The sequence below is a fragment of the Spinacia oleracea genome, chromosome 1, assembly GCF_020520425.1.
Source record: "Spinacia oleracea cultivar Varoflay chromosome 1, BTI_SOV_V1, whole genome shotgun sequence".
Classification (NCBI taxonomy): Eukaryota; Viridiplantae; Streptophyta; class Magnoliopsida; order Caryophyllales; family Amaranthaceae; genus Spinacia; species Spinacia oleracea.
In genome coordinates this window covers 39,397,037-39,414,015 of record NC_079487.1, presented here as the reverse complement: position 1 = coordinate 39,414,015, position 16,979 = coordinate 39,397,037, and the positions used below count along the sequence as shown (strand labels likewise).

The window sequence follows — 16,979 nt, the reverse complement described above, 5'->3', positions numbered from 1 at the left end:
TGGTTTTAAATTGTTTTGTTGCTTTGCATTTATTTTCTAAGGAGAATAAATGTAGCAGTGACACTCCCAATGTTTGGACGATGGTTTTTATGAAATAAAAACGGGGTTTTCGATTATATAAAAGGTCCAAAATTTTGGGGGTGTTACAGGTGAGATCTGAATCATCCTTTTTGGCCTTTTTGGTATTTATGTTATATACTTGTTTGTCGTGATCTAATAAATAAAGTCCATTGACTAATCTAGCAGATCCATAAAACATCTCTTTAAAATAAAACGATCAACTATTGTCTTTTATTAAAAAGGAAAATCCCTTAGCATCTAAGCAAGAAACAGAAATGATGTTTTAAGTAAGACTTGGAACATGGAAACACTCTTCCAGTTCCAAAACTAGCCCATAGGGCTAGAGCTGGCAAAATTTGACCTAACCCACCAACCCAACCCGAACCCAACCCAATAATAAAGGGTTGGGTCAAGATTTTCAACCCGTTTAATTAAATGGGTCAACCCAACCCAACCCGTTTAATTAAATGGGTTGGGTCAGGTTGAAATGTTCGACCCGGAAACAACCCGCCTAACCCGTTTAAGTTCAAACAAGTATGTAATATAGATATGTTGAATGTTATTTGAAAGATTTTATTTCTCATTTTTCCTTCAACATTGAACAATTATTTGAAGTTTTGATTCATGTCAAATACATATTGAAGTATTATTTTTTGCTATGAGATATACCACAAAAATATCACCTCACAATTCTATAGTCAAGTCAATTTACACTTAAAAGTGGAAAATAAATTTAAACGGGTCAATTTCAGGTCAACCCGTTTATTGTTGGGTTGGGTTGGGTTGAAAATCTCAACCCGTTTAATTAAACAGGCCGGGTTGGGTTGGGAAAATCTCAACCCGTTTATAAATGGGTCAACCTGATTTCGACCCAACCCAACCCATTGCCAGCTCTACATAGGGCAACGACAAATAATAAGTTCCTACAGCTAATGCAGCAATCCGTGCTCCATTTCCCACTCGTAGGTCGACTTCACCCTTGCTTAACTTTCTACTTCTTCTTAGTCCCTGTGGATTGGAACATAAGTGTGAGCCACAACCTGTATCTAATACCCAAGAAGTTGAATTAGCAAGTATACAGTCTATAACGAAAATACCTGAAGATGGAACGACTGTTCCGTTCTTCTGATCTTCCTTTAGCTTCAAGCAATCTCTCTTCCAATGCCCCTTCTTCTTGCAGTAGAAGCATTCGGATTCAGAAGTGGGTTGACTGACCTTCCTCTTTACAGGTTTGGCGCCAGTTTGCTTAGTTGGGCTGGCCTTGTTGCCACCTTTCTTAGCATTCCTCTTCTTTCTAGATTTCTTGAACTTGCCCCCACGCACCATAAGCACATCCTGCTTATCACTTTTGAGCGTCTTTTCAGCGGTCTTCAGCATACCGTGAAGCTCAGTGAGCGTTTTGTCCAGACTATTCATACTGTAGTTCAGTTTGAACTGATCATACCCGCTATGAAGAGAATGGAGGATGGTGTCTATAGCCATTTCCTGAGAAAATTGCTGATCCAGCCGACTCATATTCTCAATGAGTCCAATCATTTTGAGAACATGTGGACTTACGGGCTCGCCTTTCTTAAGCTTGGTCTCAAGAATTTGCCTATGAGTCTCGAATCTTTCGACTCGAGCCAGATCTTGGAACATGTTCTTCAACTCACTGATGATTGTGAAAGCATCTGAGTTGATGAACGTTTTCTGCAGATCTGCACTCATGGTGGCGAGCTTTAGACATTTCACATCCTTGTTGGCATCAATCCAACGATTGAGGGCTGCCTGAGTGACCCCGTCGCCTGCGGCTTCGGGCATCGCCTCTTCTAGGACATACTCCTTTTCTTCCTGCATAAGAACTATTTGCAAGTTCCTTTGCCAGTCAAGGAAGTTTTTCCCGCTCTACTTCTCCTTTTCGAGAATTGATCGAATGTTGAATGAATTGTTGTTTGCCATAGTTAAAACTACAATTGAATAGAATAAACAAATAAATAACCATTCACAGTTTCTCTTAATAAACTTAAATTCTAGCATACATGCATAATTCAATGTTCATTAAGCATTTTATTCAAGTTATGTGTTCCGGCAGGTGTGAATAAAATGATTCCAAGATCCTAAAATCATTGAAGAACTAAGCACAGTTTGTCGACTTAATCCTAAAACATCTTAGGTAAGCAAAAGCCTTTTGCTAATAGTCTAGAAACTATTCTTGGTTGATAGGTACGTCTAAGAACTTATTAGGTAAACCTATCGATTTTGCCACGACATAAAAGGACTCCTTACTTATATCGTTGAGTTTCACCAAAACTAACATGTACTCACAATTATTTGTGTACCTTGCCCCTTTAGGACCAATAAGTAACACCTCGGCGAAAAACTATTACTAGATTGATGTAAAGGATATCCAAGCAAGTGTATATTTTGGCATGGCACCTTTTAACTCAATTTTTAAGTTTGGAACTTAAGTCTCTTACTATGTTGGTTAGATTTTAAGTGAACTAAAATCCTTAATCATGCAACATAATCAAGCTTTGATCTCATGCATTTTAAGACATATTTAAAAGCAATAAATAACTTAAAACATGCATAAGATAAATGTGATCTAGTATGGCCCGACTTCATCTTGAAGCTTTAACTTCAAAGTCCGTCTTGAAAATCTCCGTGGGAGGTACCATTTTCTTCAAATAGGATAAGCCATAATTAAAACTAATTACAACTATTTGATGGTACGCAGACCATATTTGAATTGAAAAACATCTTTGGTACTTTAGACCAATTACATTCAAATTAATGGTACGCAGACCATATTTTCTATCCTATTTGGGCCATACTAGTCACTTCATAACCTGCAAAACAGTACATATACAATATATACCATTCACCCATTCATTATCATGAATGGCCCACATAGCTGGTTAGTAAAACACATTATGCATCACATAAACATTTGCAACAATTAATCAAGGGCACCAATAATCTAAGAATTATTCAGTCCTTATTAATTCTAATCAAGTTGTTTTAACCTTAAGGATTTGTAGACCTAATCAAGAGTACATGACTAAAAAGGGCTCCCACTTAAACCAATAAATTCATATGCTTTACTAATTTTAAACATAAAAATGTATTTCTAGTCTAACCGGAAACATACAAATTTAATTAAAATTTAAAACTCATATAAATTTATAATTGAATCCATAAATTTAATTTAATTTCAGTCGTATTTAAATTAATTCATGATTTTAATTTTAGTAAAATAATTAGAATAAATAAAATTTATTATAATTACAATATTCAAAATTAAAATCCAAGAAAATAATTCAAATTATTAATTTTAAAATTAATTAAAATTACGTAAACTGAAAATCTCAAATTAAAATTTCAAAACGATCTAATCGCAACGCAACAACCCCACGCAACGCACAGCCATAGGCCACACGCACGCAGCCATCGCTGGCCATGTGCGCGCAGCCCATGCGCTGCGTCGCATTGCTGCTGCATTCCATCGCAAGGCATCAATCGAACACGCGAGCTGGTGCTTGCTGCGCGCGCCAACGCTCGATGTACGCGAGCCATCGCTCGCTGCGCGCCACAGCGCTCGATTTATGCGAGCCATCGCTCGCTGCACGCCTGCCTTTCCCGCACGCGAGCTTGCGCTCATCGCACGAGGCAGCAGTATGCGAGCTGGCGCTCGCTGCGCGCGAGCCATCGACGCTGTGCGTAGCGCTCGTGGCACGCGAGCTTGCGCTCACTGCGCGCGAGGCAGTGCGCGCTGTGGCGCAGCACGCTTGCTGCCCACACGCGACTGCTCGTGCCTTGCTCTCGCCCCTGCCCACACGCCCATTGCTCACAGCCCACGACACAAGGCAGGGCTACTGCCTTGTGCTCGTGCACCATGCCCTTGCTCGTTGCATTCGTACCGCATGGGCGACGAGCTTCCTTGCTCGTCGTCGCATGCCCGCACTATACAACACCCCTTAAGGGTAACACGTAGCGTCCATTGCTTTGTGCGTGCAAGTTATATGAGCGAGTCGCATAAAATTAAAAATTTATATTCAAAATTAATGACAAATTAATAAATAATATTAATTTCATAATTTTAGGGCGAAAAATCGAAAATTTATTATTTAATTGATTTTCGATTAACATGGATTCAAGTCTAGGTCATAAAAATTAAAATTTAACATAAATTTACAATTTTTATGGTGGTTTTTAATCATAGGTTTCTAATTAAATTATAACTAATTATGAAAATCAAATTATTTCTAAATTATTTCAATTTTCAACAAATTAATCATAATTACAAATTAGATTGCATAATTAACAAGGCTAGGCATTCAAACTTGTTAAACATATACAGTAGGTCAATCAAAAATTCAAGATTTATCAACAAGAATCGCAAATATTTAATTTAACATCTTAAATTTACGAAATTTTGCATTCGAAAAACTAAAACCTCCGAAAAGTCATAGTTAGGCTTCGAATTTGAGAATTCTGGGTTCGGCCGAAAAACACTATTTTTGTCAAAATTTTAGAATGCCTTTTACATGCGGAATTGACACAAAAATCACTCGATTTGGATGAGTAACGAAGAAACTGCCGAAAAACTGCGTACGTATAATTAAATAAACGCAATTTGCAATTAATTAACAATTACGAAAATTAATCACCCCTTTTAATTCTTGCAAATTTGTAATATTTAACCATGTTCATGCAATTTAGATTATGAAAATAATAAGAGGCTCGTGATACCACTGTTAGGTTATGATACATATGACAATACATAAATCATGCGGAAAAACCATAAAGCCAGGAAAGCATATTATTTACACATAATCATTTAGCATAGTATAGATACATACACTTTGTAGCGTGCCTTCCCTAGCTGCGCCCGAACCGAACAAGAACAAGTCTTTAGGACTCCAAGTGTCGTCTCTCCGTAGATAGTCCACAGTACGTCCGGATTCGCCTCAAGATTGACCAACTTGAATCGCCCTTAAGGTGCTTAGGATTTTCGGTTATTATTGTGCAAGAGTGTGGCTGAATTTTCTTTCAAAAACTTACCCTTTGAATACTTCAATTGTGTTGTATAAATTATGACCCTAGGCCCTTATTTATAGAGGTTTGGAAAGGGAACTGGAATCCTAGTAGGATACGTTTTAATTAAACTTAGAATCCTACAAGGACTCTATTTAATTAAATAATCCTAATAGGAATAGGAATTTAATCATACATCAAATCCTAATAGTTTTAGGAATTATGCATGGACACAAACACACACACGAGCATGACTCGCAAGCATGCAGGCCATGCCCGTGCACAGCCCACACGCCCACGAAGCCCATGCGAGCTACCGCAGCCCACGAGGCTGCCATGGCCTAAGCTGCGCGCTGGGCCTGCCTTGCGGTAGGCCTGCCGCAGCCTTGGGTTGTGTTGTGGCGCGCCATTGCTTGCTGGGCGATGTCCTGGCTTCGTGCTGGGCCTTCGTCCGGCAGGCCTCGTCCGATGCTTATTCGTACGATACGCTTCCGATAAAATTCCCGGTTTTCGGAATTCATTTCCGATACGAACAATATTTAATATTTCCGATTCCGGAATTAATTTCCGTTTCGAACAAATATTTAATATTTCCATTTCCGGAATTATTTTCCGATTCCGATAATATTTCCGATTCTGACAATATTTCCGTTTCCGGCAATATTTCCGATTCCGGCAATATTTCCATTTCCGGTAATATTTTCCGATACGTACCATGTTTCCGTTTCCGGCAACATCTACGACTTGGATAATATTTATATTTCTGATACGATCCATATTTCCGTTTCCGGCAATATCATCGTTTCCGGAGTATTCATTTCTTGCTTGTGACGATCTCAGCTCCCACTGAAACCAAGATCCGTCGATTCCGAATATCCATAGATAGAGTATTTAATGTCATTAAATACTTGATCCGTTTACGTACTATTTGTGTGACCCTACGGGTTCTGTCAAGAGTAAGCTGTGGATTAATATCATTAATTCCACTTGAACTGAAGCGGCCTCTAGCTAGGCATTCAGCTCACTTGATCTCACTGAATTATTAACTTGTTAATTAATACTGAACCGCACTTATTAGACTTAACATAGAATGCATACTTGGACCAAGGGCATTATTTCCTTCATTTCTGTCCAGGTCAGTCGTATACTCAGCAACCCCCCAAACCCAATGTCAACAACAGCCTTTTTCTGGTTATCAAATAAACCAGAAATAAGTTCAACCAAATTTGCAGGCCTACACCTTGTCTTGAAGGTCTTGTTGTAAAACAGAAAGTATGGAATAGATGATTTAAAAAAACAGAACTCGAACTTCACAAGTGACACAGAAGATACAATAAATATATAGATAAGGACACTATGTACTAGAAAATATATGCATATTAATGTTACTATTAGTCTTAAATTGTTTAATTGAACAAAGATTATGAAGTTGAATAGGGAAGCAGAAAATAAGATGCTATGACAATCTATACACACCACAGTTTGGAATTTTGCGCAATTAAAGACATGGCAAAACACAAATACACAATGCAACACAGAAGATGCTATATAAAAAATAAAGGACACTATGTACTAGAAAAATAGTAATAAAATGTATTAGCTTAAGTCTGTGCATCAGATGGTTTTGTTTCAATATTATCACCATCACCACCAGACGTGTTGGTCCCTTCTTCAAATGTGACAGCCTTTCGCTTCTTAGTTGGTGGTTTCACTGGTGGAACATCTTGTTGCTGAACCACTAGCCGTGGCGGTTTCTTAGTTGCTACTGTTTTCCTTTTCCCAATTCCTTTCACAATATGCTTCAATGGCACCTCATCTACACAATACATTAATAGAAATCAGGGTGCAAAATAAATATTCTAAAACAATACTCTACCACCTATAGTGACCATCACTGAGAGTATAGTAACCAATAAATTTATTCCAATTACAATTACCTCAATTATACACAATAATACTTAAAACAATAGCATAGAGACCTTTTATTAGTGAATGTGGACAATAAATAGGTATTATCAGACCAATGAACCACAAAAATCAACAACAAAATGCATAGAAACAGTAATTCTGAAAATTAGTCAAATTCGATCAACACTAAATCATGGCCACAAAACTTCAAATTATGAATGTTTACAACAACCTAGCTATGATCAAATCAATATACAACAAAAATCAGCAAAACATGCTTAGAAACCCTAATTTTGAAAATTAGGGACACAAACCCTAATTCGTGAACGGAAAAATTCATATCAAACAAAACTTGAAAAACCTCTAGTAGAATCTCAAAATTACATCAATGCGAGGTAATTGAACACATAAAAAACATGAAAAAGCAAAAAGAAAATCGTAAAATTGGCGAACGAAAGGGAAAGATAGAAAATAAACCTGAATTTTCGATTGATTTAGGTGAACTACGGAGCATTCTTCCACTTCCAGCTGAAGTACCTCCACTTTTGAGTCCTCCTCGACCTCGAGATGAACTACCTCCCCTACCGAGTCCTCCTCGAGTTCGACATGAAGGACCTCCCCTGGTTCTTGGCGACATTGATAATGGAGGAGAGAGAAATTGAAGACGAAGAGACGAATTGCAGAAAATCGAGAGAAGAAGAAGGAGAAACGGAGGAGAGAGAAGGAGGAGAGAAGAATCCGTGAATGAGGAGAGAGAAAACAGTGGACGAGTAAATGAAAGAGAAGAGGAAGAAACAACAAATATAAATTGGGCTTAATTCATTCACACGTGTGAATAGAATTAGTAAGAGGATAACCTTCCTCTATTGGGCTTGGTCCACAATAATAATAGGTGGATCAGGTTTATTTAAGAAAAATACATGATGAATCGTATTTATGGAGCTGAAGTTAGAGAATGGCGATCAAGGATTGTGGATAAATTATGTATTGGTGACTATGACATTTTTTTAAAGAAATATACTTCCTCCATTTTTTTAATTGCACCATCTTAGATTTCACGCTTGTCAATGCACTATTTTAATCATTAATATCTCTCATTATACATTTGAAAAAATTATAAAAATTTGATAATTTGAAAGTATATTTTCGAGACGAATCTAACAAGATCACACATGAATATATTTTTCTTTACATATAAGTCACAAAAAATAACTATATAAGAATATGTGAATAGTGCCAAAATTTAAGATGGTGCACTTAAAAAAAATGGAGGAAGTACTTTTTTTTGAAGAAATTGTACTCTTTTAAACGAAATGGTATTTTTTTTAACCCAATGGTACTATTATTAACGAAGTGGTACTGAAATTGTACTCTTTTTACAGAAATGATACTGAAATTGTACTATTTTTAACTAAATGGTACTGAAATTGTACTTTTTTTAACGAAATGGTACAGAAATGGTATTAAATTTATTTATTTTGTCTTTTCCACCTACCACTCATCCTTATTTTGTCATTTAGTGAGTGTTATAATTTTACCTACATAACCGGTAGCCGCCTCGCCGCTCCCACATGTCACGACCACCTCCTCATTGAAAATAAGTATGTAGTATAATATTTAGAAAACATTTTGGCATAAATGATAGAGAATGAATATGACAGAAGACTAGAAGAGGGAACAAATCAACAGGTAATCATCGGAGTACTGGTCATAAGAACATGGTCTTGAATATTTATAAATAAAAACTAGTTTAATAACTTCACATTTAGTTAGATGTTTTTTGCAATGATAACATAAAACATGTCATATCTTAATGGTAAAAGTTTTATTGTTTAAACTCGTAAACAGAGCGCAACGTGTCACGCCTACTTGCTCACAAACGCTTTTTAATATATAGGATAAATAACACCTCAATAGTCAATGGTAAATGGTTTACCACTTCCATCTCTTCTCGTCGTCTAAATTATTAAATCAACTTATAAATTTAAAAATTAATCTCTGGAGAGAAACTTTCTTAATTTCTCCTACCATTTTATACAATGATGGATTCTAACCAATCTCCAAGACAAAATTCAACCATTAAAAACTTCATTAGCAAACACCTCTTACTTCTCATTCTCCTCCCTTTCTCTGTCTTTCTGCTAACTTTCATTTTCCAATGGCGAGGCGGCTCTATGGATCCGTTAACCCGATTGTCCCTCGACCGTTCACTCATTTGCTCGTCTCCGGCTCAGGCGAAATCCAATACTTCATCGTCCGATGAGTTGACCGTAAATGCATCGCATGTTACCCCTCATTTCGGTAGTTTCATGTTTAATAGTAACAACTCTGTTCTTACACCCAAGGTTAGCTTCTTTGTATGATTTTGTTGGTGATTTTATCTTTGTATCTTTCAGATTTTATTCACTGACATTTGACGTTTAACCAATCTTTTAGATCATCATATTTTGGTAAATGAATTAGTACAAAGCACCTCTTTTCACATTTACATCCCACCAGTTGACTTTTTTTTTTTTTTTTGTCAAATTTTATAAACATGGTTGCACGTGTTTTTTTTTATTTAAATCGCAAAAGTTGAATAACAAAATGCATGTGATGTAGTGACCATATTTATTTTTTAAATTCTATTAACATTTTGCGTAGAAATATGTCAGTATGGCAAGTTAGAGTATTTCCAATGGAAATTTCTAACATATGTGGGTTAGAAAAATGGGATTGATATCTCTAATAAATGGTTTTGAGTTACTAGCTCCATTTTATAAAGATACTATATACATAAATAATAAGACAAAAGTTAAAAAATTGGTTGAATAATATAAAATATAGATAAAGTAAGAGAAATGTGTCAAAATATGGGTAAAGGTGGGTAAATGTAAAGAAAAAAATGAAAAAAATAAGAAAAAGTGAGTCAGATTTTGTAAATATTGTGGGGTAAAAAGGTTGAGGTAGTAAAATTTCATGCCCAAAAATAGGATAAAACAAGTGTAAAAACATTATAAAACGGACTAAAACGAATTTTTTTTTTGAAACGGAGGTAATATGAAACAAAAAAAAAAAGTCTAATTTGTCTTCGCCAATATACTACTCCCTCCGTCTCTTTTTGTTCTTTACGTTTTCCTTTTTGGGTGTTTCAAAATATCCTTTACATTTCCTTTTATATTATCACATAAATGTCTTAATATTCTATCAAAATCCGTGTTCAATAAGTAATTTAACCAATTAAATTCATTGAGTCATTTAACCTATCACACTTTTTCATTGGGACATTAAATCTTTCTCATATTCCCAATATCAGAATTTTGATAAAAGTGAAAACATTATAAATATACGTAATTTTTCTTGTTTAAATTAAAAAAATAGAGGAATCTCAACACGCATTAATTAATCGTTAAAACGCGTGAAAAATACCAAAAGTAAAAAACAAAAAGAGACGGAGGGAGTATTTTAAATGCTAATACGATAATCAGTATTTAGGCACGGAGAAAATTAGTTCCTTTATTTTGAGTACTAGATTTTTGCCCGTACGATGCACGTATTCTATTAAATTTTTATGTTTAAATAAAAATCTTATGTATATACCACTTTTATATATTAGATTAGATTAGTTTTTGATTTTGCATTGTATTTCATTTTAGATTTTTTTTTTTTATTATGAGAGTGTTTGTTTTTGGATGAAATTGTATATGCGTAATATTAATAGATAATTAATAAAAAATATCTACGTGAAAGTTAATCATTTCTTTACGTGGCACTCAACTTTTTTAATTCAAAATTAATTTTGAAATCTTATTTTTCATTGGCCGAAACCATTAGATTTTTCTATGTCGCGCTCTAATATTGGATTAATGTTTGATTTTAAATTGAATTTTATTTATTTTATTTTAGATTATTGTTTCATTTTGGATGAATTTTATTTTATAATTATTAGAGTGTTTGATTTTAGACGGAGTTGTATATGTTAATATTAAAATATCTATGTGGCACCTAATTAATTATCTACGTGGAAATCGATTATTTTTTAATTATTAGAGTGTTTGATTTTCGATGGAGTTGTATATATTAGTAATTAATTAATTAAAATATCTACGTGGCATCTAATTAATTATCTACGTGTCACTTGATTTTTTAAATTAAAAAAGAAATTAGAATTTTTCATTGGCCGAAACCATTAGTAATCCTAGGTGGCGCTCTAATATTTCAGCAAATATTCCTCCATTGGCCGAAGCCATTAGATTTTTCTACGTGGCGCTCTAATATTGGATTAATGTTTGATTTTAAATTAAATTTTATTTATTTTATTTTAGATTATTGTTTGATTTTGGATGAATTTTATTTTAGATTTATTTTTTAATTATTAGAGTGTTTGATTTTAGATGGAGTTGTATATATTAGTAATTAATTAATTAATTTAAATATCTATGTGGCACCTAATTAATTATCTACGTGGCAATCGATTATTTTTAATTATTAGAGTGTTTGATTTTCGATGGAGTTGTATATATTAATAATTAATTAATTAAAATATCTACGTGACACCTAATTAATTATCTACGTGGCACTTGATTTTTTTAATTCAGAAAGAAATTAGAAATCTTATTTTTCATTGGCCGAAACCATTAGTAATCCTAGGTGGCGCACTAATCTTTCAGCAAATATGCCTCCTTTATATATGTATATTAGATTTGGAAGGAAACGGCTTCGAGCGTGTCCCAATAATAAGTATATTAGCTACTAGTCCGTAGTAATTAATTAAGAGCTAGCTATAATTTGTAAGGTATGTATAACTTCAACAACAGCAGCTGGGCTAGAGGATATTCTATCATGGATCTTCTTTCACAAGGTCGTTGGCATTTCAAACTTCTTCCTATTTGTCGAAGGGAAGGCTGCAACACCAAATGTAACTATAGTACTTGAGTCTCTTCCTGTAAGTTGATTCTTTTTATCTTTTACGGAGTATCTTCATTTCCACAGATTATGTACCGCTTGTATATTCATATACATGAAAATATATGCCTGTCTTTTCGTTACAGGGAGTAAAAGTTATACCAAGAACAATCCAGTTAGAGAAACAACAAGCTAAGAGGTTTGTTCTTTTTTTTTGAGTTTCGAGGTGCTGATATCTTTGACTCAGTAGTCAGTATGTTTGTACTTTGAACTTATCTTAACTTATTTACTACTTTTATGGTTATACCGTTGTACATAAGATGACAATAAATTGAGTTATGTCTTGTTTAATTCCTCCGAATTTTGGGTTACCAGTCGAATTTGGAATGAGACATGGCTTTCCGGCGCCTTCCACAAGCCATGTAACGGCGCGTTGTTTGTGAAGCAAACCTTGAACATGGAAATGGCTATAGTCATGGCAAGGGTATGCATTAACATAATGAATTTTATCCAATTATGTATGCAAAAACGTACTTCTTTAATTTAAACTTACTTAGTGTTTTTATCCTATAAATGTAGGAAGCTGGCATGGACTGGATTTTCCATGTTGATACAGACGAGCTTCTGCATCCTGCCGGCACTCGAAACTACACAATAACGGAGTTATTAGCAAAAGTTCCTACTGATGTTGACGCAATTGTACTTACTAATTATGTAAGTAATACTTGAAAACAATTCTTGTACAATTCAACAAAAACATGTAGCGTAAAACACAATAAAACATTCAAAAGAGAAAGTCTAGCTAGAAGGTAAAACAATGTTAGTTTGAACCTTATTTACCAAATGGCTTACTTTTTGTCGCAGGAAAGTGCAGTTGAAAGGGACGATATTAAAAAGCCTTTCGTTGAGGTAAGGTCCACTAAGGTCTTTTTTCTCTTCACCAAAAACAATATTATCATATGTTTAAAAATTAATAGGCATCATAAATTATATGTCTAATGTAAATCAAGTGGTAATTTTACCTTTAAAGTTACAAGTTGTTGAAAGGTACGTACAAGGTTGGACTCAGTAACCCAATTAACATCTTAGGCGCAAATAACCACATAATATTTCCGGTTACGTCACGGACTACGCAGTGGGGTGGATGTGTGACATAAACTTTAGTTTTAAATGTTATGCGTAACATAGTTGTTTCCTGTACTTAATATTTCAGGTTACATTGTTCAAAAAGAATTTTGGGCATCTTCCGAATGATACAAACTTCAAACTGTACAAGATGGCAACCCGAGGAAACCCAAACTATTTCCTAACTTACGGGAATGGAAAATCAGCGGCAAGAATACAAGATCACCTTCGCCCCAATGGTGCTCATCGATGGTATAACTATGTCAAAGAGCCCAAGTATGCATGTTTCAATCCTCTTTTTTACATTGAATAGTTTAATGTCATCTTGCTAACTTGTTTCCATTAATGATATTTTAGTAAGCATACATATGTATCGATGGGGATTGCGGAACACTGAATGGTACTAATTTGTATGCCATTAACAATAACGAAAAACAATTAAGTAAACAAATCAATCGTGAAAATGGAGACAAAGAAATTTACCATAAAAACCTCAGTGTCGGGAGATAACCCACCAATCCACTATGAAGAATATAATAATGATGAAACAATAACAAAAATTTGAAACCTTTCATCAACCATGAAAGTAGGTCTCCCTTAAACTCTCCCTCACTTAATCCTAAGTGTATAAGCTTACATGAGTCTACATCTTTGCTCTATTTCTCTCACCGTACTTCTAATTGAGAAGCTTCCTATGAGTATATATAGTGTAGAGCAAACAAACTACTCCAGCGCACATAAGGCTCCGTTTGGTAGGGTGTAAAACGTTTTCATGGAAAACGTTTTTCTCCTTTTCAATCATTTTACGTTGTTTGGTTGGGTAAGGGATGGAATTCAATTTTCCATGACTCCCTCAAAGTGGAAAACACTTTTCCATTTGAAAGGGAGGGAAACCACTTTTCCTCAATATTCACCATCTTCTCCCATTTTCCTGTAATTTACTAAACAAAGGAAATATAATTTGAAATTGTGTTTTTCCTTGAAAAATATTTTCCATGGAGCCTAAATATGTCACGTAACTCAAAAATGACATAGAAAAAAAATAGAGATCCAACCGTGCAGGAACCAGCACCCGCGGACAGGAGTGCGAGTTTCGCCGAGTACTACTAGCTAGGGTGCAGGTAGGGACCCCGCACCCGCGGGCTTTGGTGCGACTTCAAGAAATGCTTCCCCCATGTTCCTCAGTCAATTGTGGCCTCTCTCATGACTTATGTTGTTTGTTTCTCTTGAACCCATTTTCACATACATAAAAAAACCCAACATGTACTCCCTCCGGTCTACATAAATGGTTGTTCCTAGCTACTCTCCGCGGGCAACTAGAGTATAGAGTTTAGTTGTTTGGCAATGCAAATTTAAGTAACGATCGTGTAACATCTAGTAATGGTAGACTAGTGACACAAGTCACACAACTATGTACCTTTACATACCCTATGAAATGTATTATATAATTGATCGAGTTTACATTGATGATCAATTAATCATCAACAGAGAAATACAATTAGACGAGGCTGCGATATTGCACTACACATATGCAAGATTTTCCGACTTAACTTCCAGGCGCGACAGGTGTAAATGTCAACCTACACAAGAGGATGTGAAAAGATGTTTCTGGTTGGAATTCGATAGATCTGTATGTTCATTAATTCAACTGATCCATTATCTTCTCCAAATTACTTATTTCCTTAATTACTTGTTTAATTTTCCTCTAATGAAGTAAGAATTACTAAAATTGCAGGCGTTTATTGTTGCTTCTACTGAAACACAAGAGGGTATGCTTCGATGGTAAGAAAAATACATGCACACCGCATATTCACATAGTTTCATACGGAGTATTTGTGAATTACAACCTCAAACTTTTAATTTTTTCAATTACAACTTAAACTAGCTTATACATCCATTTTAAATTACAACCCAGAGTCGATCACTTTCCGGCAATTGCCGGAGATGTTGTCATAATATTATTAGAAGAACAATTACATAATTTCTATAAAAGAATTAAATCGGTAAATAAGAATTAAAACAAAATAAATCAAAAAATAAGAATTTTTTTAAAAAAAAACCAAAAAATAGTTATTTTTATAGATATTATGTAATTGTTTTTTTTTATAACATTATGACATCATGTTCCGGTGATTTTTGCTGGAAAATGATTCGGTTTGTGATTTAAATTAATTGTATAAGTTTAACGTTGTAATTGACAAAATTAGAAGTTTGAGTTTTGTAATTGGAAAATATGAAACTTTTTAAGGTTGTACATTTGCCAAAATTTCCAAGCTAAAAACAAAATATGAAAACCATAAAAAGTACTTTCTACCTTCTGTTGTTAGATTTCAAAATCAAAATGACTATTATAAGAATCTTCCCTTTGTCGTTTGACAATTTGAAGTAGAATATAGTGGTCGTTTGACAATATATTGACTATCCGAAATATACTTCTAAATTACAAAACCACAAAATGACTATCTGAAGTATAATATAGTGGTCGTTTGACAATTTGAAACATTCTAAATGAAAAACATGCATTATATTATGGGACGGAGGGAGTGTAAATTTTGAGTTTATAACTCAACTTAAATTTTATGAGTTTGAAAATCATAAAATAAAAAATAAAAAATAAAAAATAAAAAACAGAAAATAGATAATGATATAATATGATGTTGAACTTAAATTAATTTGTTTGGTTTAAGTTTTACTCTGTGATTTTTACATGTAGGTACCAAGATCATGTGGTGTGGGATAACGAAAAAAATAACCTAAAATTTTTGAAGTATGGTGTTTTTACTCGCATTTATACTCCCATGGTAATACCACAAACCATAAATATTACCAGCTCTATTTTACATCCTTGATCTTAAGACCATATTTTGCATCAACAAATGTCTCATTATTTTAAAAAAATTCACAGGTAATTATTCAGAAGATAAAGGAATCCGGGGTTTTTGCTTCAGTGATCTCTAAGGCAAGGGTTACTTCACCTTGAATCATCATTGATCGTCCGAGCGATCTCAAATCATTACACATGGGGAAAATTAATTTAAGGAAATTATTTTTAGAAATCTAAGCCTTCTCTCATGGTAGATAATTAGAATTATCCTTTTGAGTAAAAAGTTGGAATGTGGAGGCACTTGTTTAAATGCATATTAATTACTACATTTATAGGAATGTTAAAAAAAAAATTATAGGAATGAATTTTGATCGAAATATAATGCAATGAGGTATACACAATTTTGATCTAATTAAGCAAGATTCATTACCAAATTAAGCAAGATTCATTACCAAATATTAGTTATCTCCTTCGGTTTTTACCAAATAAATTAGTACATTGCATACTGTATCATACTATATATGTTTTGAACTATTTTTTTTATCTGCTACGACCAGGATTAATTTTAATACAAAATAAATGATAATTACGTTTCTATTTTTTTTTTTTTTGACGGGGAAAAATAATATCATTAACTAGGTTAGGTCCCGTGCAACGCACGGTTATTACTAAAATATTTTATTATTTCAATAGTATCTAAATAAAAGATTTGTGATATAAGGAAAACGTGAAAGTAAAAAGAATATATGCAAAAGTATGAACTTATAGTGTATACAATAAGCTAAATATGCATATTAGTACAATACGGAGTACAAAGTTAAAGATTATATAGTTGTATACTTACCACTTATTATTATTTTAATTAACATCCATACTCACTGTGTATTGTTATTAGACTAACATTAGAAATCAATTCTTCAATATTATATAAATTAATTTAAAAGTTATAACAATACATAAATAAAATCAAATTGTAAAGGAGAAAATTATATTGATTCATCTTTCCTCCAATAATATATCATGTACTACGTAGTTACATTTGTGGTTGTGAGAAATAATTTCCCTGATTTTCATTGATTGGTATTGTCAGTATATATACAAACCATCTGTTGTACAATAGCGTGATATGAGGCTATTAATTAGGAATCTAATTAATACATAA

The 16,979-nt window shown here is 33.8% G+C and overlaps 1 protein-coding gene across 2 annotated transcripts; it reads left to right on the top strand.

The window, feature by feature from the left end:
• The first annotated feature begins 8,920 nt into the window (after positions 1–8,920).
• Positions 8,921–16,182, top strand: LOC110792984 (glycosyltransferase-like KOBITO 1). 2 transcript variants are annotated; one of them, XM_021997806.2, is made up of 11 exons: positions 8,922–9,329; positions 11,759–11,908; positions 12,015–12,067; positions 12,244–12,352; positions 12,448–12,582; positions 12,733–12,777; positions 13,082–13,269; positions 14,482–14,623; positions 14,729–14,775; positions 15,707–15,794; positions 15,899–16,182. In XM_021997806.2, the coding sequence occupies exons 1-11, from the start codon at positions 9,024–9,026 to the stop codon at positions 15,971–15,973; spliced, it is 1,338 nt and encodes a 445-aa protein (XP_021853498.1). In that variant the 5' UTR covers positions 8,922–9,023; the 3' UTR covers positions 15,974–16,182. The 2 variants fall into 2 exon arrangements, with proteins under 2 accessions (XP_021853499.1, XP_021853498.1); XM_021997807.2 differs by lacking the exon at positions 15,707–15,794 and having other exon boundaries at positions 8,921–9,329.
• Positions 16,183–16,979: the final 797 nt, after the last annotated feature.

Bases quoted from the DNA above. Each gene is read 5' to 3' on its own strand.
- LOC110792984 (XM_021997806.2), top strand. From the start codon at position 9,024: ATGATGGATTCTAACCAATCTCCAAGACAAAATTCAACCATTAAAAAC. The intron at 9,330-11,758 runs GTTAGCTTCTTT...ATAATTTGTAAG, and splicing joins ACTCTGTTCTTACACCCAAG to GTATGTATAACTTCAACAAC. The intron at 12,068-12,243 runs GTTTGTTCTTTT...TTGGGTTACCAG, and splicing joins GAGAAACAACAAGCTAAGAG to TCGAATTTGGAATGAGACAT.